This window comes from Falco cherrug, chromosome 6 (genome assembly GCF_023634085.1).
Source record: "Falco cherrug isolate bFalChe1 chromosome 6, bFalChe1.pri, whole genome shotgun sequence".
Classification (NCBI taxonomy): domain Eukaryota; kingdom Metazoa; phylum Chordata; class Aves; order Falconiformes; family Falconidae; genus Falco; species Falco cherrug.
Window position 1 is genome coordinate 65,881,664 of NC_073702.1, and position 23,912 is coordinate 65,905,575.

Consider the following 23,912-nt stretch of genomic DNA (forward strand, 5'->3'; position numbering starts at 1 on the left):
CGTGGGCGCGCCCGTCATGCGGGCTCCCCGTTTTGGGCGGGTCTAGTTCCTGCCCATTCCTCCCCCTGCCTCCTCCCCCCCCCCCCCCCCCCGCCCGGCTGAGGGGATCGTCGAGGGTCTGTGGCGGCGCGGCCCGGCCCGGCCCCGGCGGGGAGGGCTGAGGGGGCCGCTCCGCGCCGTGGCGGAGAGGCAGGGCGGGGGCCGTCCCCTTCCCTCCATGCCTGGGGTGGGGAGGAGGAGCCGCTGGCGCCGTGGGGTGGTGGCTGCCCCGATCCCCGCCGGGAGAGGCGAAGCCCCAGCAGCGTTGCTCGCTCGGCAGCCCCGGCGTCGGTGGGCGGCGGTTGGCGGGGGCGCCCGCCGGGGGTGAGGGAGTTCCCGCCCGCCCTGCCCCCCATGCGGCGCAGGCAGCGGTCTCTCCGCCCGCCGCCGCGTTTGTCGTCTTTGTGGGCGGGTTGGCGGCTGCCGGGAGCCCGCCATGGGGCAGCCGCGCCGGGGCTCCTGAGGCGGCGGTGGGGAAGCAGGCGGACGGCCCCATGGAGGAGCGGGAAGGCGAGGTGCGCTGGGACGGGCTGTGCAGCCGCGACGCTGCCACCCGCGCCGCCGCCTTGGATACCATCGGGCAAGCCGTTCTGCGCCGCAGCGAGACCATCGCTCCCGTGGCGGCGGTGCCGCCTGCCCGTGCCGCCGACGGGCTCCTGGTTCCCGCCGCCCGCGACGGGCTGAGCGAGGTGCTGGCCCGCCTGCTCATGCTCTCCAAGCGCTGCCCTTTCCCCGACGTGAGGGAGAAGAGCGAGGCGATCCTCAGCGGGGTGCAGGTAAGCGGGGCAGCCCCACCTTTCGCTGCGGGACGGGGCCGAGAGCCGCAGGGCCGGTCCCACGCAGGGCACCCTCGGCGAAGAAACATTTGGGAAAGCGTTATTAAAAGGTGGGGGAAAAGCGCCAAGTTTCGGAGCGCAATCCGGCAGCGAGGTTTAGCGATGAATGGCTGGAAAAGTGGCTGATCGTCGGGGCATCCCGAAGGAAGTGCTAAAACGACAAACTGTAATGCTCTAGTTTTAGTCTGTATGACCAGTGCTGTGATACTGCCAGTCGGCTTTAATGCAGAAGCGGGAAGGATTTGGGTATTAACGTTTTCGAGGCTGTCAATTAAAAATATAAATCGGTATGGGAAGTTTTTCAGCTTTTAAAAGATATATGAGCTTCAAGGCTATTAAAGCAGAGCCTGTCAAAGTTCCCTTTTTGTTGTTTATTGGTAAACAGTTTCTCAGTTGGAATCTGAGATTCATATTATTTTCTATAGCTCATAGGCAGTCTAACCAGTAGAGGATTGCATTTGCTGACCTTTTATGCTAACAGAAATAAATGTTTCTTTGTACTCTTCCACTGTTACAGTCTAATTATAGTTATTGCGTTGCAGTTCTTTTGCTCACCTAAAGTTTTTGCACAGGTCTTGAAATTCTGATACAGGGCTTGTATCAACGGGCTGAGCAGCACTGTTAAAAATACTACTTGCTGCAGAGTAGGAAAAGGAAATTCAGATTATTCTTTTAATCACAAGTGCATACATAAAACTGCTTGGAGTTAGCTGCCTGATTGCCATTATTATGCTTTTTCTCTCTAAAGTTTAACAGGTTTAATAATTTAATATAGGGGAACCGGGGGGTGGTGGTGTAAAAATACATAAACATTTTATATGTGCACTCAATACACATATATGTATCATATATAAACATTATATTTTATAATAGATATTAAAAATACACATATGTAAGTGTTTTAAAGGAACTTGCATATCGATCTGTTTTTGCTCTGTCCTACTTTGAAGTCGCTCAGATAAATTCTGGGTTCGGATTATTGAACCTGAGAGAGGCTCTGTTTATTTTGTCTAACTCATCAATAGTGTGCAATGTGGTAAATATGGTATTTTATATTTTATACAGTTTGGGCTGTATAAGGCATTTTTCTCTAAGCAGATTTTGTCAGTGGAAGCTATCAATACAACAAATAATCTGTATCAAAGGTTTGACAGTTACTGCTTTTCATTAAAAGCCCAAACCAACAAAATGACGACAAAAAAACCCCAATTTGAATATTCGAGTTGGAAACTTAATCTGGCACCTCTGCATCGGCATCTTCCCTGTTAAAAGTGAGCCCGTTACCAGTGAGAATGATGAGTCACTGAACAGACGGCTAAGGGAAGACTTGCTTTCATCAGGCTCAAGTTATTGGGCTATTCAAAGGCCAAACAGGTGGTAATCATTCACATAAGTCTCTGGAGGACTCCCTTTTAGGTTTTTATGTATGAAGTTACTGCATGTGGAACTATGAGTCGTCTTCAGAAACTTTGTTACTTGCTTTTTTTAAATAGGCCAAAACGATCCGGCGGAAATTAAGTCTGTCTTGATAGAGTGAGTGCAGGTTCACATCCTATGGTTGTAGCTGGCTTGATTAATAAAAAAAATCTGAAAGATATAACAAATGTGAGACCAGTTGTTTACACACAAGCTGCAGTAAAGGTTTAACAACAAACTAAGCAAAATAAAATCAAATACATTAAGCAAATCTTTAAAAGCTGCTTTTGTAACTTTTCTTTTTAGGGAGTAGATCTGAGAGAAAAGTATTCTATATTCTATGACTGTAGAGTGGCAAGTCTAAGTTCTTATGGCTGTACTCATAAATGAAAATTTTTGTTGTAATCTTTGGATCAGCATTTGTGGAAGAAATAATCCAATCCAAGTTTTCGATTTTGGATGCTGCAGACTATTGTCAGGCATGAAATGGTTTTCTGTTGACTTCATGGCCAGGAGGAATTTTATTTAAATATCTGCAATGAAGATGGCAGATAAAGCATAAAGTAAACTATTAAATTAAATATAATTATCCCATAGAACTCATGGCTTTCAGCAGTGATTCTATATGTAGTTTAGTAATATCATAAGAATGTGAAATTCTGTTCAGAACAGTGTCAATACTAAAAGGCTCGTTTGTATTACTTCAGCTCCCTATCTTGGGATATGAAACAATCTTTGAGTCCACAGCAATATGTACTGTTACGCTGTCTTAAGCCTTATTCCCTGTCAAGTTATTAAATGACATAGAGCCAAGGCCAGGAGAGGCAACTGAACTCAAAAGTTCTCCTGGAAACTGGTGCTGCCCTCCTCCTCTCTCTTGTGGGACGGTCTGACTTGGACTAGTAGTCTGCGCCTGGACTGATACTTTTTTCTCCCCTTCCCATGAAATGGAGAATTGTAAAATGTGTTTTCTTCATCTTTCTGCCCTGCATACAGGATAGTCAGTGAGAAAATCAAATATTGGAATTTTCCCTGTGGCCTGATAGCTGTTTCTTTCTTGGGCTAGTGCCCTCTTGTGTGTTGGGGTGGTCAACAGATACTTCGGCATGAGCCATCTATACTGCTGGTGTTTTTGCAGCTTTGTGTTTGGAGTGAATTGGTGTAATGCATTATATGGCAGTTGTAAGCTGCAGGCTTGGCAGCAGCCTGTGTGCCAGCATGGCATGCCTCTAAGCCCATTTTTTGTTGTCATCTATTTTTTTTTTTCCTCTTTCTGGAGAAAAATTTCTCTGAAATATGGTGGAATCCTAAATATGTAACTTTCTTCTTTGCTATTAATAAATAGTATTATTAATGCTATTATTAATAAATAGTATCACCTGTATCAGGATCTATAAAAGTAAATTATTGCTCAATGTAAATTCCTGTTGATTTGACTTATATTCAGGATGAGTTTTTTATTGTAGGCTTTATATATTTCTATGTATAATAATATATATATTTTTGGCCTAAGAGAATATATCTAATTCTCATTTAGATTAGACAAGGTTTTTTTGGTAGGAATTATTACAAAGACAGTATCTGCAGACCAGCCCCCGTTTTTCTAATTAATACTCTCTTGATTTCGTTAATAAAAGCAAGGTCACTAAAGTAACTTTGACCAAATATATGTATTTTTAAGTATTTTAATGGTATTTCAATTGCAGTGCTTTAACAAAGTGAAAAGAGTTTGAATGTTTGCATATGAAAATATTTTGAGTGGGTTTTGAGATAAAACCCCAAATATATCATAGTTTTTTGATAACTTCTTGCATATGCAGTATTTTGCACATAAGCGTATTGCTTATGACCTAGTAGAACAGCAGGTCATTCCACCTAGTATGCTAGGTGTCTGCACACTGACACAAATATATGGGAAGTGAAAAGCAGTGGAAGGTCTTTAACACATGATTGCTGAAAGTATTCTGCCCAGCCTTAATTAGATCAATCAGATGTATGTGCCTGGACTATAAATAAAAGGTGTATGTCAGTAGCTGGAGAGGAATCATTGGAAGTATGAGATTTGCTAGTTAAAACTCATAACAGTCTAGTATCTTTTGGAAGAGACTGAGCAGAACATATTGCTTTGTATGTAATTTTACAAAAACAGTCTTTTAGATTAACAAAGAGAATACATAGATGGGAGGCAGGTTCTGTAGGAGTGGCAAGATGTTAACCTCTGTAGCATAAAGGATGACAGAACAGCAGAATAAAACCCACAAATGTCAAAAAGTTTAGAATTTGACATGTAAAGCTTGATTGGGAGGGCAAATATAAGGAAGAAAGAAACTGTTCAATCTCTTTGAGATGTAGTGGTAGGAAACACTTTCATTGAAGGGGAAAATTCATAACAAAAAAAGAGCTTTGTTCTCTGTTGATCTCTTCATTGATGTAAGCACAAGAAACATACAGAAAATGGGTATCTGTATGCTGAAGATGCACGTGAAATGCACGAAGATATGTGAACAAAACTGGGACATAATGAGAGTAGCTAAAAGGGCTATTGGAAGAAAGCAAGAAATAAAAGATTCAGAGAGTAATGGATTAAATATAATGGTGAGGTGATTGAAATGTTCTCTGAAATGGTGAATCCAGCCTGTGTAGTTATATAGTGATAAAAGTGTAAATAGTACTCTCCTAGGCTTGGGAGGAGGAGGGTGCCAAAACTGTAGGTTACTTGGATAAGCAACATATTTTCAGTCTGGTAGGGCCTGATGAAATTCAGTCTGAGGTGCTTAAAAAAACCAAATAAACAAGCTGAAGCCATCTCATATAGTGGATAGCAATCTCAAGACAGTGAAGTAGTAGATTAAAAAAGAATAATGGTGTATACCTCTTCAGTATGGGCTAAGAGGAAACCAGTGAATTTTAACTTTAGCTCAAAGAATAAATACTGGAGCAGTGACGAAACACATTTTTAGTGCCTAGAAAAGAGGTTGAGCAACAGCTAAAACAGACTTATCCAGGATAAATAGTTTAAATCCAGTACTGATTTCTGCTTCTGTGATGGAGTAACAGGCCTTGTGGTGCTGTAATGTTAGTATGTTGATGTACTGGCGTCCTCAATATTCACATAATATTTTCATTAATAAGCTAGGGAATTATGATCTAGAAACTGCTGTGCAGTGAGTAAAATTAGCTGGAAAATCATCCCCAGAAGGTAAGCAATGTCAGGTAGCAAGTGCTGGTACAGATTCTACAAGGTCCTGTACAGCATGATCTTGATTAATCAAGTTTTGCACTTTATGAATTGCAGATTACAAGCTGGGAAGGAGGGTAAGAATACTAGAGAGAAGCCATAGAATTTAAAAATATGTTAATGGTTAATGGGAGCTTGTATGATATCTTCTAGACCTCTGATTTTTTGTGAAGAAAGTTTGAAGAAATTGGTGGTGGTATGATCAGCTAAGAAGGAGGCTAAGACAGTATGTTCCCAAATAAATGGGGATGGAGGGGATGAAAAGACTGCTGCAAAAAGAAGAGAAACATGAGCTAGTATGAAACATCAGTTGATCTAAATTCCAGCAAGACTTGAGTTAGACGTTCAGGGGAAAATTTCAAGGATTAGGATAGCAAAGCAGTGGCATAGACTGTTTGGTCACGTTCATCACTAAAATCTTTTCTAAACTGTTCTTAAAGGTCAGGCAGGAGTTACATGCTTATTTGATCTCACCCTGGGAAAGGCAGAACATTACTAACTGACGATTTTTCCTTCCAGCCTCTCTTTCTGTGTTTTGTGTTGGTAACTGCTTGGGGGGACACACACTCTCTTAAGTGCTTTCCCTTTGATCTCCAAGACCATATTTACCAGTTACATAGCACTGGAATTTGTGGTCTGGAAAGCAGCAGGTGGGCTTGCAAGGACTTGGAACACCTCCTTGTTTTCTTAGGTCTGTTGTTCTAGTGGATAAATCTAACAGAACCCCGTAGTTTGCAGAGGGCTCTATGGCATCTAACAAGAGGGGTCACGGCAGCAACATACTATCTATATCCTCTTGTATTATAACCTTCAGGCACTGTCTGTGACCTAGGCTTGTGCGGCAGTGGATATGGAAGGGAGTACCCTTACCTTTCCAAATCCTGGCAAAATACTTGTATGGATTTAAATTAAATGAGCATCCAGAAAGGATGGGAAGACTTCCAGTCACAGCCAGAGCAGGCATCCTGTCCTCTTCCTCTGCCACAGCGTGTGGGACAAAAAGCCTCTGCCAGGAGAGGAGGTAGTAGTTCCCCTGTGTATGTCCATAAAGGATAAAGTAAGAGTTACTTTTCTGTTTCATTGCTAAATTTTTCTCACAGTAGAGTTCACTATCTCTTTGCTTTGTGTATGTGCCACGTCTGAGTTCTGTGGTGCCTGCTTGTTAAGAGTAATAGGAGTGAAACTCAAATATGCTCCTTGCTCTCAAATGGTTTATCCTGATGACTGGTGTTACAGGAGACTGGCTAACTTTCCAAATCTTTAATCTGCGTTTGGTGTAATCTTTGATAAATGATTTCATAACTTTGTCTTCAGTCTTTAGCCTTTCTGCACAACAGAAGTAACTTTAGTGAACTTTGAAGTCTCTAGCTAGGCACGTCTGTTAGGTTGTGGGATATTTTTTTTTTTCTTGTTCAAGTTAATTTGACTGTGGCCTATTGCATGATAGTGATGTTGTCCTGTGATGCTTACTGTTGGTCAGTCACCATGGAAAGGTGTCTCAGATGAAACTTGCAGTCTGTTCAAGTCTACGAATTTAAATATAGTATCCTTACTGCTGGTGGTGAATCTAATCCTTCTGGAAGCTGACTAGTCTCCTTGTAAATGCCAGTTTCCAAATGGCTTTGTTTCCCATAGTACTCTTATGTACAGTGAATGAAAACATAGTTTTTTGTGAGTTCAGAGCAGAAGTATGTTCTGACTCTTCCAGCCATTAGGTGGAATGGGTTTAATTATGTATTGTAGGGTGCTGCCTTCAGAAGTCACGTCACTGCAAGATTGCTAGTTTAGGAAACACTTGTCTGTTAGGGTTACTTTTATGGTGTTCAGATACTCTTGCTCTTCTCAATATCGGGAGAGATACTGAAGTAATGACATGCTGTACTTAAATGATTAGGCTTATTTACAGCTTCTGCTAGCCTGCAAAAAGAACTGTACCTCTGCAGTATTTACTGTAAACATGTTCTGATGATGAGTCTGTATCATATGTATGTGGCGAGGTTGGCTGGAGAAGTTAAGGGAGAAGACTTAATCTTGACGTGCCAGGGAATGTTCTAAGCAGGAGTGTGAACATATTTTTTTAAAAACTTAAATTGTCAATAGTCCTTAGATTGCCTTATCTGACTCCTCCCTCCTTCAGCCTACTTGCCTCCTTTCTAAAGGCTTCAGTCTGTTTTAGGAGAGACAAAGGAAAATTTTCTTTTGTTGAACTTGTCAACTACAGAATTGACTGACCCTGAGAATGTCTTTGGTTGGAATAAAGAACTGCTTGAAAACAGTGGAGGTTCTCAAAGTGATGTAAAATAGGGTATCTGGGTCACTTCTAATGCTGTTTCTATGTTTGGAGCCTTTCCATAGTTTTCCATGCTAGCTGTATGCCATTCTTCTTGTATGGAAATGAGCTTTGCTTAGTCAACTTTTTCTTATAATTGTTTGGGATAACTTGATCTGTAAACTTATGGGTTTATGTGGTTCTGCTGAATTGATTTTCAGGACATTGTAACTAGACTTTTTATTTTCAAAAGAAGTCAAGAGTGAAGCACACATTTGATAATATTGGCTTGGTTGCTTTTTTTTGGCTGCTTTGACATGCTTTAAGCTGAAGAAATCAAACACTAACATTTCCTCATCTCTTATTTACTAATGTGGTAAGCAACTGTAGGGTGTGCATTGGTGGCTTATATATATATATATATAAAGACTCATTTCCTGATTTTTTTTTTTTCATGGAAGTTAGTATCTAGAGATCTATAGAAACCAGAAATGCTTCAACTTGAATGCATTTTGTAAATAACAGCATCTGTTGTTCTGATCTAGCAGTTGCTAAGTCATGAGCTCTGTTCTAGAATTACCTCTAGAAACAGGTAATTCTAAAAGTTGGCCATTCTTTTAACTCATAGCTGGAGACTGTTCTTTCCAGTCTACAGTCATGTATTCTAGTGTCAACTTAGTCCTTTATCTTAAATTATTTTTTTCACTCTGATACTAATGGTGTATGGGTAGCAGTGATCCTCTCTACACTGATTTTGCTAAAATTCTGCTCTACTTTCAGTTGCCAAAAATCTACTTCTGTGTTCTTTTTTAAAAAAAAAAATCTTGGTTTTCCCATTTAGTATGTAAATAACTGTCTTCGTTTTGGGATGTTGGTATGTATCTGGATGCTTTTTGCTTACATACAGAGAAATTTTATGCATCTTGATGAGGTGTTCAAATGAAGTGAAAAGCACAGAATTTGGAAGGTTTTAGAAATCAGCGTATGATATGCAAGGTATTAAGTAAAAAAATAATGTATGGACTCCTAGGTTATGTAAAATAATATATCTTCCATTAGCTTGACCAAAGTACATTGTTTAAAAGAAAATTACATTGTCTCACTGTAACAAGCGCAAAGTGAATGTTGAAGAAATGCTTGCTGTTTTGTCATCTTACACTTTTTCTTCAGGTCAGGGTTTCTCCTTTTAAAATAAACATAGTGGAAAAGTACTGAATATACCATTGTGGGACAGAAAAATTGTTTTGAAAGCTTGAGTATATTTTCCTGTGGATACTGAGTGTTTAAATTTCCAAAAATATGGTTTGCTGTCAGTATGGTTTTCTATTCTGGTAAGTTGTTTACAGTTTAAGGGGGTGGGGACGCTTAGCTCTCCCTCCAGAAATCAAGTGAAACATGGAAATCTTCACTTGGATCTACATACATGAATTAAATCCAAACAGTTAAGTGGTGGCTTTTCTCTTGTTTATGACTTTCTTGATGTTTCCAATTACTTTGACTTTTTTTTTTTTCTTTGTTTTCTTCCAGAAAGCTTAGGTCAGATTGCTGCCAAGAGTTGGGTTGGAAGGGTGAACTGGTTTAGTTCTATTTAAACCTAGTAAACCATTAACCATTTTCCTTACTCCAGCTTTATGTAGAAACCAAACTTGTTCTTTCAAGTCATTTTGGGTCAAAAGTGTCACCCAGGGTTGTGTACTAGTGCTGAATATTACCCCAGAATACATTGGGCTAGTATTATTTTTAAAATAGAGGTGTTGCTAGAATGCATGCTGCTACTTACGTCATGTAATCTGATATAAGCCGCCTATGCAACTACAAGAACCTACTTTCAATCAAGGCATTGTGCTAAAGGAAAGCACAGTGCTTCTGAAAACGTGGTTGTTTTTTACTGTAAATTGATTAGAAATTGTACCTTTTCTTCACTTTTCCATGCTTTCTGGTCAGTAATAAGATTTTTCTCAGTTGCAGGTCTTCTCTGGCACGTCCGTTTTCTACCTAAATATGTGACTGGCTCTGTGAGCCTGAGTTTTGAGCCTTGAGGTGTAACAACCTCTTAGTTAATTTTTTTTTCCCTTGGATATTCTTGCTTGCTATTGAATTGGTTTAAAAGTTATTATTGTGGAATAGGTATTTTAGTTAAGAATTCCTTAACTCCTAGAGAATAAACATGGAATAGTATGATAGTTGTTCAAAGGAGGAACAAACTTGAAAATGGAAACTTATTTAAAGCTCTGAAGCCTTTCCTGTGTGCTTTTTGGATTTTTTTTGAAGGAGGGAGAGTAACCTTTTTTCTGAAGATTGTTTTGTGTTACAGCTTGTTGCTGAGCCTCTTCTGTTCCTGGTGTTTTGGTGCAACAAAACTTTTAGCTTTAAAATGCAGCCTGTTTGCCAACAGTGCATTCCATTGAGATTAAACTGTTTGTTTGGATTTTCCATTTATTTAAATTTTAGTTCTAATCTACATTTGCACTGATTTCCATGTAGAAGTAAGACTGAAATGAGGAAATTTTTTTTCTCAAACTTTCTATTTCTCTGAATTTTAAGTTAATGCTGAGTGCAGATATGCCCATTTAACAGTACTAAATAATTGGCAGCTGTCATGCATGTAACTTTCTGGAGCCCATCATGTTACGAAGGTAAGTCTTTACTAGGACAAAACTGCTTTTAGTATTTGCCCTAACTTCATATGTGTCCATTCTGTCCTTCCAGCTTGTGTTGCAGAAAAGGTTTTGGAAGCATTTTAACTTCACTGAGATTACTTTTTTTTTTAAAGAGGTATGTTTATAACAGCAGCATGTATTTACCTAGCAATTAATGGATAAATAGCATTCTATAAAAGAAGTTTAATTCTGACATTTTTGTTGCTACTATTCTGTTTCAGGATGTAGGAAAAGAAGCCAAATGGAAATGTTTTTGTCTGGCTTTTAGAAGACATTGTTATCTTGGCTTCTGGTGTTCTGCTTTTCTAGCTTCAGAACGTGGCAACTCTGCTTGGCTGAAATTGTGTGGAATCTGTTGGAAGAGTATGTGTAAATTGGGAAGGTCAAATGTTGCTTCTCTTTCTTTCATTACTTGGTGTTAGGCCTTTCTGTTAAGGATTCAAGTTTTTGGGTAAGATTTCACTAGGAATGAAAGCTGTGTTTACTGTTTGTGTTGCACAATGTAAAATATCTTGAAATTTTAGATTCTAAAGGTTGACTCTTTATAGTTCATGCATTAAGTGAATAGCTGATACTGAAGCATAGACTATTTGTGGGTTTTCTACTTTTTCATTAACTAGTATGTTTGCTCACACTGGTGAAAGTGTTGGGGGAAATGCAGTTGTCATACACTTTGAATTCAGTGTGCAAATCATTACTCCTAAGGGCAGTGGAAAATATGGCTGCTTCATAGGGCTTTGAGTGAAAAATTATTTTTATAGTAATAGGCTGTGGTGTGCTTCCCATGTATGTGGTTTGCACCTATGTTTGTCCTCTCTGAGCCAGAGGCCTGCATTAGAGGGTTCAGCAGTGCAGTATGTCTCACAGATTTGCAGGTTTTGGGGGGAAGTACAGTTCCTATATCCTCTGGGGTAGGGTAGCCACATGGCTCAAAAGGAGTTCCTGGTAGTAATAAATCTTCATGCACGTGCTTAAAAACGTGCTATGACAATTGAGATTCTTCTAAACATTTCACGTGGAAGCTGAATGACTTGCTGTTCCCTCAAAAAAAATAGTTGCTAAAAAATACTTGGGAAGATGTCCTGAGGTTAAAAAAACTGAAGCACTTAACATCTGAATTTATTCTTTGTAAATATCATCTTTTAAACCTGTTCTTGATAGGGTTGAGAAACAGGATTTTTCTAGATGTACACCCACTAATTGTCTGTTTAACGATGACTTCAGAATTAAACATGTCTTCTGAGATATAATACCAGATTTTATGTAGGGGGCAGACCAGTTGGAAGAATTGTTGAGTCTTAAGAAGTAACTTACATATGAAGCAAGGCAAGAAGTCCTTTCTTCTGGTCAGTGTGTTCACTCAAGAAGGAAAGATTCTTGGACTTCAATTTTTAATATTGATAGATTTCTAAATGGATCTGTAGTGACATGTAAGTCAGTAACAGTGTTGTTTAATTAAACAGAAATGGCATTAAGGTCAAATACTGGTCAAAAATACAATTTTTTTTCCTCAGAAAACTTAAAGTAAATTTTTCATTTACAGTTAATATTAACTGTAGAGTCACATGACTATGGAGGAAAAATTGGGGACAAAATAGACCTTTGAAGTGGACTGTTCAGTCTGTATCCCAGAAAGAAGACTTGGAACTTTTTTGTGTCAGTTCAAATAGTCATTTCATCTCAGTTCAGCTAATCAGAAATTTCTGAGAGACCTTGCAAATGCTTACTATACAGCCTGAGAAGCTTTCTCTGAAGGTTCTGTCCTGTGTGATGAAGTCTGGTCTGTATGTGGAGATTCTATAGCAGTAATACTTTGCATTGCTTATTTCCTATTTGCGCACTGAAGTTGGCAGGAAGATGCCTCAGTTGGGAGATCAAGTGGGCCATATGCCAGAGTGGTAATCTGATGGTGACCTTCACTGTGTGTTTTCCCAGTCTCTTGTGCAGTAGCAGTCCAGCCAAAGCAGAAATCTGGCCATTGCTGGTACTTGGCATTGTCTGGAATGGCTTAAAATTTGTCTTGGTACAGTTGCTAAATAGCTTGTTATTGTGAAGGGATGGGCTAGAGAGAAAGATACTCTTTCTTCTGGGTTACTACAAAATATTTTCTAGATTTGCCAAGTAAATATGCTGTGAGTTAGCCCCTTGGATGTAACAGTCTCACCTTGGCTGCGCTAGTGCTGAACTGACTGGAATTATGTAGGGTTGGACATAGGATTTCATAGTGGTCTTTCTTTTACCTTTCTGTTTACAGCTGGACGAATTTGCAACAGAGACAGATCCTCTGTCACTTGCTGATGGTGAAAGTAGTTAATCTGATGCCAGTTCTGTTAGGACGCTAAATGGGTATGCTATCATTTTTCCAAAATACTATGTGCTTAAATTATATTACAAAAAACTTTTTTCTTTATACGTAGTTGATCTAGGCAGCTGTAAGGAGATACCTTCTTGATTCTGTAACAGAAAAACATATAAATCTGTATCATCTTGAGTGTTACTATAAATTCAGCAGAAAAATTAATACTAATCTTTAAATATTTGCTGTATATGATTCTTGAATATTTGTTTACAAATAACAGAGTAGACAATTCAACTAGGTAGGACTTGTAAAAAAACGCAGAGTTCCTTTGTTGTCCAATATTTCCAAGAAACGTAAATGGAAATCAAACTGGAAAGAGCATATGCTGTAAGTTGTTATTAAGTATATACAATATAGTAAGAGGCAGGCAATTTAATGAAGAACTAACTATGTTCTTAAGGCAAGCATTATTTATTTAATTTTGAAATAGCATGGAGGGATTTTTACGAGGGATAAAATCATGCAGAATAACTTCTTCTGTAAGTAACAGAAGGCATGGATAGTATCATTTAATGGCCCCATTTGAGACATGATTCCTTTATCTGGTACAACAGTAGATTCTGATGTTCACTGAAATCAAGGACTCAGTCTCTTAGAGATTAAGACAGTCTTAATGTGGGTAATAGAATTTGTAAGCTATCTTATGTTTAAAATGAGTGATTCCTCTTATGTAGTTTGTGCTTTTGAATACTGAGCTCTGTTTGGGAAGTATTGAACCCTGAGACTTTGAGATGGCAAGGGGAAGCTTGTTCCTAAGAAGTTACTGGAATTCTTAACGATTCTGAAGGTTAGAATGAATGAGGAATTGAACCAGCATGCTGTATAATATTCTGCTGCAACAATCTGATTATTTTAAGCAAACAGAGAAGAGAAATGGCTATTATGTCTGGCAGTTGGTTTCCTTCACTTAATTAGATAGGATAATGACTCTGTCTTTACAAGAGTATGGTCTGAGTTGGAAATCCAGAGCCATTTGCAGGAGAGAATCCTATAGAGGATATTGAAGCAAATTATAAAGCTTTAGAAATGTCTTATAACAATCTTTTTTGTTTCTCTTGTAGTAGAAATAAGTCTAGGAAATATGTGGGACAGGTTATTTAACAAAACATGGATAAAAAATGGGTTGTGTCCGTCCCCTGTCCGTCCATTCACTCCCCCTTGGCTCTGTATTTGTATTGGTTTTCCATGGCAAGGTTTTGGTAACAGGGGGTTACAGGGGTGGCTTCTGTGAGAAGCTGCTAGAAGCTTCCCCCATGTATGACAGGGCCAATGACAGCTGGCTCTGAGATGGACCCGCTGCTGGCCGAGGCCGAGGCCATCAGCAGCAGTGATAGCACCTCTAGGACAGTGTATTTAATGACAGTATGTATTAAAAAGACAGTATGTAGTACTGGGCAACACTAGCAGCAGTCAGAAGAGAGGAGTGAGAATATGTGAGAGCAGCAACAGGGTCAGTGAAGGAGGAGGTGCTCCAGGCACCAGCCCATGGTGAAGCCTGAGGCAGGCAGGCTGTCCCCCTGCAGCCCATGGAGTGGAACGCTGGAGCAGATCTCCACCTGCAGCCTGTAAAGAACCCCATGATGGAGCAGGTGGATGCCCAAAGGAGGGTGTGACCCGGTGGGGGACTCATGCTGGAGCAGTCTGTACCTGAAGGACTGAATCCCCTGGAAGGGACTCATGCTGGAACAGTTTGTGAAGAACTGCAGCCCATGAGAAGGACTCACACTGGAGAAATTAATGGAGAACTGCCTCCCGATGGAGGGACCCCACACTGGAGCAGAGGAAGAGTGTGAGGAGCCTCCCCCTGAGAGGGAAATAATGGCAGAGACAGCTGTGATGAACTGACCACAGCCCCTGTTCCCCACCCCCCTGTGATGCTCTGGAGAAGGAAGAGAATTCAGGAGTGAAGTTGAGCCTGGGAAGAAGGGAGGAGTGGGGGGAAGGTGTTTTAAGATTTAGGTTTTATTTATCATTATCCTACTCTGCTTTGAATGGTAAGAAATTAAGTTCTGCAAATTGAGTCTGTTTTGCCCATGACAGTAATTGGTGAGTGGTCTCCCTGTCCTTATCTTGACCCATGAGCCTTTCATTATATTTTCTCTCCCCTGTCCTGCTGAGGAGGGGAGTGATGGAGCGGCTTTAGTGGGCATCTAGTGTCAAGCCACCACCATATTTCTACTAGTTTGGTGTGTTTTTAGAAAGTGAAGTTTAGAGTTTGCTTGGTTGTTTTGAAGATGACTGGTGTATCCAAATAAAAATTTTTTTGTGCAAGTGTACTGCTTTTGACAAAGTGCTTTCAAGAGGAAGGCTTCTTCAGTAACAAGTGAAAATCCCATGAAGAGTAGAAAGAAAAATAGGCTTAGAATAGCCAAAAACTATGTGCATGAGGGTCTCTCATCTCAGTCTGTGCTTTGCCCCTCTCAGATCAGTGACTTGAGAGGGCAGTTTGAAGAGACAAAGTAGATCTTTTCAAGCAGTAGAAATTGTGCATTTTCTTTAAAGAACTAAATATCTTAGAACACTTGCCTTGGATGTATGAGTATCCCATTCAAGCATGAGTGGGATCTGGACTGAACTAGAATTTGAAACCTGGTCTGACTCATCTCAAATAAGAGACCTGACTTGGTCCCTGGAGGTTTTGTTTACTGACAGGATGTCAGATGGAGAAATAAGTACCCGAGGCCTTAAAACTTCCTCAAGTTAGGAAAAAATAGCAGTTGTCCAGCTGCTGTGAAATTAATTTGTCTCAGTGCAAAAGTGCTTATATTACAGCCAAAGTGGTGAGGAAATTTCTAGGGCCCTCTGAGGTAGGGTGAAGGATTTTACCCAACTAAGTAGTTGTAATACAGTTTTTGGATTAATGAGGTGAGCTGAGCAAGGATTTTGATGAAGATTTGAACACGCTAAAATTAATTTTGCCAATCAAGATGTTTACTATTTATCTCCTGTGTCTTTTTAGAACACTTCTAAATACGTTAAATTCAGAAACCTAGGATGAAGTACATACAAATATGGTTTGTTTATAAAGTTCAGCTACTGGGATCTTTTTTTGGAGAGGGGAAAATAATAAATTATATTGTGCTACAGAAATAGGTCAGAATTTTTTTTATACCACAAGGGCAAAAAGATTTTTCTTTATTCAGATGAGGTTTGTATCCCTATATCCCTTATTATCCTTATTATGATTTTAAACAAATCTGTTTAATTAAAGATTGTTGTGGATGGCTTCTCCTCCCCCCCCCCCCCCCCCCCCCCCCCCAAGAACTGGAGTATTTTTTGTCTTAGCAATAGTGTTTTGGCCATTTACTGTCACATTTGCAGTGTTTATGAGGGTAGTTACGTTATTGCCATCTGATGATCAAAGAATTATGGATGAAAAATAATTGGCAGGTATTTAATCAAAAATGTGTACAACAGCCAATTTTGACATTATCCTGAAAAAAATTCACAACTGCTTAATGAATTAACAAGACTGCTCATGTGTGGTACAGTGAAGCATACATGTGTTTGCGGGACTGAAGCTGTGTGCTGATTGGTCTGTCCAAAAGCATCTTGATACCTTGCCGCAGGATTCTATTTCAAAGCAGCATTAGTACTTCCTTTTATAATGAACAATTTTGTATTTCCTCCTACAGGTTTCAGGTTTCCTGGACCTTGTGTGGCCTTAAGGTTTGTGATCACTGTGCCAAGCTGACAGTCACAGTCGTCTCTTAATCTGAGAAGTTACATCGTGAATAGAGAGGTGTAGGAAGAGATTCTGGATATGCCAGATCAAGCCCAGAAGAACACTGTATTTGTGTGGTGGTGTACCTTTTAGCAGGTCCTAGGATGTTAAGTGTAATATATAAATGCAGCTGCAGTGTTTTTAGGATCAAATTGGCTCACTGATTGTGGGCTACCAGGTGTGCCAGTTACCATAGCAATAAATAGATAAAGCCTGTGCCAGTGCTTACAGTTATATTAGGTTAAGGATATTCTTGCTCACTTGAGCATGCTTCATAGCATTCTACATGGGAAGGGTTTAATAGCAGGTAGCAGTCTTGAGACGACAAGCAGTTCAGCTCTGCTAGGCTTCTTGGAGACAGGAATAGTAGTTTTTTAGATCTCTAGCTGTACTGGAGCAAACAATCTTCTTTGGATAGTATCCATATCGTTTTGTTTCTTACACAGGTTTGTTTTAATGTGTAGGTCATCTAAATTAACTGAAGCTGATGCACCCACTGCAGAAAAGTTGTAATGAATTTGAAGGAACACTTGGGGGAGACTTCATGTCTCATGTTTTATTTCCATTTGTTGATTTGTTTGAAGTAACATCACTGCAAATTGAAATGTATAATTCTAAAACTCCTGAAAAATGAAACTTTTGTCCTTAACTTACTGTCCTGAAACTTACTATTTTTGGTTACAGAATAGTAACCTGAAAGCTTCTTGAGATGGGGCATGTTTTTAGGTATTTTTTGTTGGTGGTGATATCTTACTAGTTTTCTTCAAAAATTAGTAACTGAGTGACTTTTCTACCTAGGTATGAAAGTTGTGGGGAAGGGAGAAGAGGCATATGCATGAATAAGTTTGTAGGTGGACCAGAGCACTGTAGCACTTCATGTATTAGTTATGAATGCTTACCACTATACTCAAGTTGCATGCCTATTTCTATTTTAATTACTGATTTTTCAGTATCTCAGTTTTATAAGGAATTTATCTTCAACTGAAGCTTCCCAGATTTGATCTCTGCGGTGTTAATCAAGACTTTGCACAGATATGTCTTTAAAAAACAAAAATGAAAGTATGCACATACAGCAAGAATTCATCCCTTCTAAACACTGGATTATGCATTCCCACCTATTAGGAAAAAAACCCAACAAACCAGCAACAAAAAACCCTACCAAACTATAGTGATGTTTTAACAATTGAGACAAGTGGGGTCAAAAAGCCAAGGTTTGTGAAGGAAAGTAGTCTTCTGCAGTATGTATGATGATGTCTTCTGTTGCTGACCATGGTGTAGACTTTGCCCAGTCTTATCAGAAAATACTGAAATAGGTACTAGCAGAAAATAACAGCCATAATCAGTCTGTTTTCTTTTTCAGAAGGATCTAGCAAAACAGGGAAATGAAATTGTCAGAGAACTTCGGTGAATAACTGCTAACTTTATTTATGAGCTTAACAATAAAGAATTTTAAATTAGCATATGGCAGCTAACTAATCTTCTAAGTTGAAGATCACAAAAGAGTAGATTCTAGCTGGGAGGAGAGGGCTGTGACATTTCATGTTTTGGAATTTTTTAGCTCATATTAAACAAAATCAGTGAATGTGTTTAAGCTACCTCTAGAATAAAATCAATTTTTCTGCTGAACTGTGTTATCTGTAAAGCAAAATCACGTGTTGCTGTTAGCTACTTTTTTGCTTTATTACAAACAGAGTAAAACTACTGCATTTTCCAGGCTGAAAAAATCTATTTAAATACTGTTAATTGTACGCCATTACGATAGTGGAAAAGATAATTCTTTGTCACTGGCAGCCTATGCTTGCTAGAAGAAACTAGATTATTTGCTCTGTGGCTGTGACCCATGACAAAGGACTTGCTCAGGCGTGCTAAAAGGGACCCTGCATGGTGAAACTTTGTGGCTGCTGTGTTGCATTTTAGCTTCTCTCCTGCTGTATGACTTGATGGCAGGGTCTTCTCCAGCTGAAAGGGCGCTCTCCTTCCTTACCTCTGGCTGTAGCAAGGACCCAGCAGAGTGCATCCCCAAAGTTTTACTAGCAGGCTAGAATGCATCAGGACATAGGTGGTCTATCTAATTAAAGACGAAGGGGAGGGGGGGCGGGCGGGGAAGTCTTGGAGCTTGTAGCCTCTTAGATGAAAATACTCATCAAATTGTTTCAATTCAGACCAGATACTAGGAATAAATTCTTTCTGTGAAGGTGGTGAGACACTGGAACAAGTTTCCCAGAGAAGCTGTGGATGCCCCATCCCTGGAAGTGTTCAAGGCCGGGCTGGATGGGGCTGTGAGCAACCTGGTCTGGTGGAGGGTGTCCTTGCCCATGGCAGGGGGGTTAGAGCCAGATGATATTTAAGGTCCCTTCCAACCCATTCTATGTTTCTAACTCACTTGTGATATGTGTGCAACTGAAAGAGTTACTCGGCTTATATCTTTTGAGACATTTTCACATGCAATACTATACTACTACTTACAGCTCTGGGTATGCATTGGATAGCCTCCTGCAGATGATTTAAATAGTAATTCTGACACTTGGTGTACATTTAGATCATGATTGTGACCAGTTGGTCCCTGCTTTCTTTGTGATACATGCCTCAGTAACAATGAAAAGAGGAGTTTCTGCAACAGGTGGCACAGTAGGAAGAGGTAACCCAAACAGAAGAAGTTTTCCCTATAATAGAAAAGTTGGAATCATCTAGGTAGACTGTCATCAGAATGCTTTGCTTTGCAAACTTGATATTTTTATAGTGCAGGGTTATGGATTTGGGTGGGGTTTTTTTGGTGTTGTGTTTTTTTTTTTAATTTAAATGCAATAAAGTATCTTAAGATTTGTGGCACTTACAGTTAGTGACATGGGGTTTGCTCTGTCCTGTATGATAATTATACAGCAAGACAAAGCTCCTGGTTTTCACTGATTCACTGAAAGGCAATTCTGCAGCCCAAAGACTTTAACTGAGTTCAGAAAGCTCGTATTTATGCCCAAACTCATGGCTTCAGAACTCAGGATCCTTCAGACACTGTAAGGTAAAGTCAGTGAACATCTAGGCAGAACCTCATCAGTGTTGCAGTTTTGAAAGTGGGCAATAGTTCCACACCTATGCTCAAGCTCACTCTGGATCCAGAGATTAAATGTTTTCTTCTCCATCTCCTCTCAGAACTTGCAGAACATGGTGTTCTCAGAGTGTGTTTATTGAAGACCTATCAGATGAGCTTTGCACAAAACAAACCAGAGCTACCCCTCCCACTCCTGAGTAATAGCTTAGTGGTTAGAGCATTCTCAAAGAGTTGAGGACTCCAGGTTCAGCACCTTTTCTGCCTGAGGTGATTCAAAGTCATGTGTCTTACATGCCTAGGCTCACGAGTTTAGAAAATTGAACTAGCTTTTGCTCTTGTTTCTGAGCCAGTGAACATCCTACAGACTGCAGGTAAAGCAGGACTAGAGCAGTTGGAGGTGCTGACAGTGTTGTGATCATTAAATAGCTTAACTTTGTTTAGGGAGGAGAAGATGAAATCACCTCAGGCTTAATAATGACTTGAACTTGGCCTGTATCTTGTTTAAGTGATCTAACCGTGGAGCCAGTCTCTGGGCTTGAGGTTGTGGTCTTGAGTAGATAGATGCAGGTGCATTTTGGTGGTGAGCAGAAAGCTCTAGCACAATGACACATGAGACTGAAGGTCTACTGTTGGCCAGTTTAGGTGGCTTCCAACTTTTGCACATTTCTGTGAATGCTAGTGAAGGTGTTACCCTCTTCAATTTTTGTATAAGTATAATAAAAATGTAACTTTTGTGTTCCTTGGTGATAGACTACTGTGATCTTTGCTAAGACATTCTGGTGCTGAGGAAGTGGTGTTGTCTAGAGCATCATTGGACTTGTCTCAGTGTAAAATTTGATGTTCCACTAAAGGACTTTTTCCTTTAAATGCCATTTAAAGGCTTCTACATTAGATAACAAAACTGCCTTTGTTGTGTTCCTGTGGTGAGAATGAACATGAAACTTGCAGCTCACAAGCATTTGGACAGGCAGTTGAAAGTGGAAATGTTTTGTCATTTGTTTCTTGCACCTGTTTATAGCACATAGTCTGCTCATCATGCATAAGGGCAATTTTTTTTTTTTTACCATGGTACAAGTAAGCATGTTTTTCTTCAGTGAGGGTCCTTTCTGAAGGCTCGAGAGCTTTCCTCTTCCCAGTAGATCTCCAGACTTCTTCCACTTCACACCCCCTCACACCTGAGGGCACTGTAGGTTCATTCTTCCTTCATACTTGAATGGCTCTACAAGCTCTTAGTCGAAGTTGACAAAGAACTGGATGTCTCTTGAATATTTTTTGTGAGTTTTCTCTTTATTTATCTCTAATTTTGGAGAAAAAATGTTCAGCTCTAGAAGTTTCCATTAAAGGAAAAAAGAACAGTTCTTTAAAATATTGCTGTTATTTGCATTAAGACTTTGTAGTACAGTTTGGCACCTGGAAAGGAAATAATTGGTGTCAGGTGGACTTGCAATTTGGTTTCAAAACCTGAGTGCAACAAGATGAGTGTAACCTGCACTACTGCAGCTAAGTGGTTGAAATAGGGTTACAGAATCAGCAAGACAGTCTGGAGAAAGAGGAAAACAGTATCAACAAGTAGTGTACACTGTGCTGAGTTTAATACACGGTGAAGCTTAAATTCTTCTTGAAGAGAAATGTATACTGTTGTTGCTATTTAAGTTTTCCCATGCCAAGCTTTTTCACTTGACTGTATTATACAGGAACTAGATAATTGCCATTAAAAGAACCTGAAGTTCTTCCAAGTTTATATTCAGGCCAAATGAAGTCAGCCTTTAGCAAACATGCAACTAGATGACATAATAGCATATATTGCATGCGCAGAGGCCTTTTTGTTCCCCCATCCCCTAATTATATTAAACAATAAGAGATTAAATACATGCTTCTAGCAACACTGTGCTTCAACTCTGTTTAACAGAACTTAATGCAAACATAGATCTATGTGCAGCTGAACCTTGCTCATAGTGGATGGCGGTAAAGCATCCTGACATGCCAGAGGTTCTGTGAACAGTACTGTGAAAATCTACAACCTGAAGAGCAACTGAGTCTTTGTCTGTGGCTGAACTCACAGGGTGTGCTGCAACACTTTCCTTCAAACTCTGGCCTTCTGATTTTAGGGTAACTTCACATGACTGCATGTGAAATAAATTACTGTGAACTTCTGAGAAGCTCATCTGTAAAAACTGACTTGTCTGATTTGCCATGTAAAGCATGTCAAGCAGGGAATGTGCTGTCAGTTGCTGTGGTTGAAGTGACAAGGTTTAACTCACAAGACTGGTAAATTGATTGTTTGTGGTTGTGTGAACTCATTCTGGTAACAGCTCTTACTGATGTTTACTTTGCCTTCTGTGTTAAAGCATGCTTGCATGCTAAGGCATATTCCATCATCTTCAAAACTTTTTCTTAAAAGATTTTGGAAAGGAAGGAAGTGTAGCAAATGCAAAACATCAAGTGGTGCTGTAGACAATTATTGGTTTAATCTGTTGGCAGTAGATTAAAGATGATGGTCATCTGCCCCATTTTCCCACAAGACTGGGCTAGTAGTTTTCCCCCCACCTCCTCCAAGTGACATGAATTAGTTACACAACTGCTGGGGTGATTATTTAGTGACCTCCTAGTTGTAAAAGCCTTTATGAATGCCGAAGCCTTTTTTAAATATGGAACTTCAAAATGGTGTGGGTTGGTTGGTTGGTTTGTTTCTGGAATAGCTAGCTTAAAACTGAAGTGTGGCCCATTGTCAGGTTAGCAGGCTTCCTTCGTGGTGATTCCTTCCCTCTTCTGTGGAGTTTTAATCTTCAAAATATCAAATGGAGAAACAAGCAACAAAAAGGAAAAAAAAACCAAAACAAACCAAACCTAGACCTAGCTTTCTTTTTAAGATTGTTACCGGTGTCCTTGGAAGGAGGGAGAGACTCCTTTCAGTCCTTTACAGTGGATTATTACACCTAGCGTATGGAACCAGGGAAAGCAGCAGTGTTTGCAAAGTGGAGTCTAGTGAGACTGTGCTTGTGTAATGATCCACTGCTAGTGCTTGATTTCTCCCTGTTGGAAATCTGGGAATCTTCCCAGCCTAAAAATGTATGTTTATTAATCCATCACACAGTGATTTGCTCCATTAAAGGGCTTAAGATCTTTCTCAGCCAGACCTTCTGGGTTATTAGACCCAGTTGGCTGGGAAAGGGGGGATTTATAGAGATTTAAGTGAGTATAGTTAGACCTGTGCCGGGACCAGAGTTCAGGAATGGCAGACATATAAAGAAAAAGTAAGAAGCTCTTTGGGCTCCTACAGTACCCATTGTCCAAGTGCTGGTTTGTGCGTTCAGCTTTTAGAAAGAGTTACATTATAAGCTGACAGGGGGGAAAAAAAGACTCTGGTATTAGGCTCTCATGGAATAACAATATGGTCCAAGCTCTAACAATTTTAGTAATTTCTTTTCTTACTACTTAGGGTAGAACTGGAGATGTGGTTTTCAGTTCATGACAGTCTAGAAGTTGGCTCAATATCCAGCCTCTTGGAGGAGACACAGGCTTTTGAGCTTGCTGCTTCAGAAGGGTTTAGAGCCAGACAGAGCCTTGTCCGTTGGTTCTGGTGGAGCAGTGCTTGGAGCTGAGCAGAAGTTGTAATGTATGCTACTTGCTTTCTTCTATGAAAATTGAGCTGGAGCAAGAGATGAAGTCTACTTACTGTTCTTGTAGTGGGAAAGCAAAAGGTTTAGGTTGGTGAGGGGAATGAACACAGTAGCTTGTGAAGCTAGGAAGATTTTCTGAAGGTTGTTCAGTGTTATCTCCTTTCACTGGTACACTTGGGGAAAGGAAAATTCAATACTCCATAAAGGCTGTAGGGACAGAAAGGTTTAAGGATATGTTTAAAACTAAAGCAGTATTTTTCAGTAAGTTAGAGCTTTGTTATGGGTGTCTTTATTGGGCATTAGGGAAAGATACAAGGAAAAATTATAACTTATAGTAAATGTAATAAATACCACTTTACACTTTGGGCACCTCTGGCTGATTGCTTGGTGTTCTTGGCCTTGAAAAGCACCCTGTGGAATATGGATATTTCTGCAGAAAAAGTTTTTGAAACCTTCTTGCCTGTTTTAGCCTTTTAATAGTCTGATTACCAAATGGCAGGGAGAAAGAAGGTCATTCCAAGTTAGATTGTTGAGACAACCATGTAGTGAATCATAACACTAATGCCTATTTTGTGTCAACTGCCAAATCAGATTGTGTTATTGGAATGAAGTAGCATATATCTTGCTAAGGCGCAGGAATATTGGCAGTTAGGATCATTTTGCGAAGCTCTACAGCCAGTGAACAGAAGGGGAAAGTGGAACCTG

General features: G+C 39.9%; 1 protein-coding gene across 1 annotated transcript in view; it reads left to right on the forward strand.

Annotated features, from left to right (window-relative positions):
* The first annotated feature begins 101 nt into the window (after positions 1-101).
* SESN1 (sestrin 1) overlaps positions 102-23,912 on the forward strand; it is an 85,169-nt gene continuing 61,358 nt past the window's right edge. The window contains exon 1 of the mRNA XM_005445719.4: positions 102-815. Within this exon, the coding sequence (XP_005445776.2) occupies positions 534-815 (282 nt within the window). The 5' untranslated portion in view covers positions 102-533. The remainder of the gene's footprint in view (positions 816-23,912) is intronic.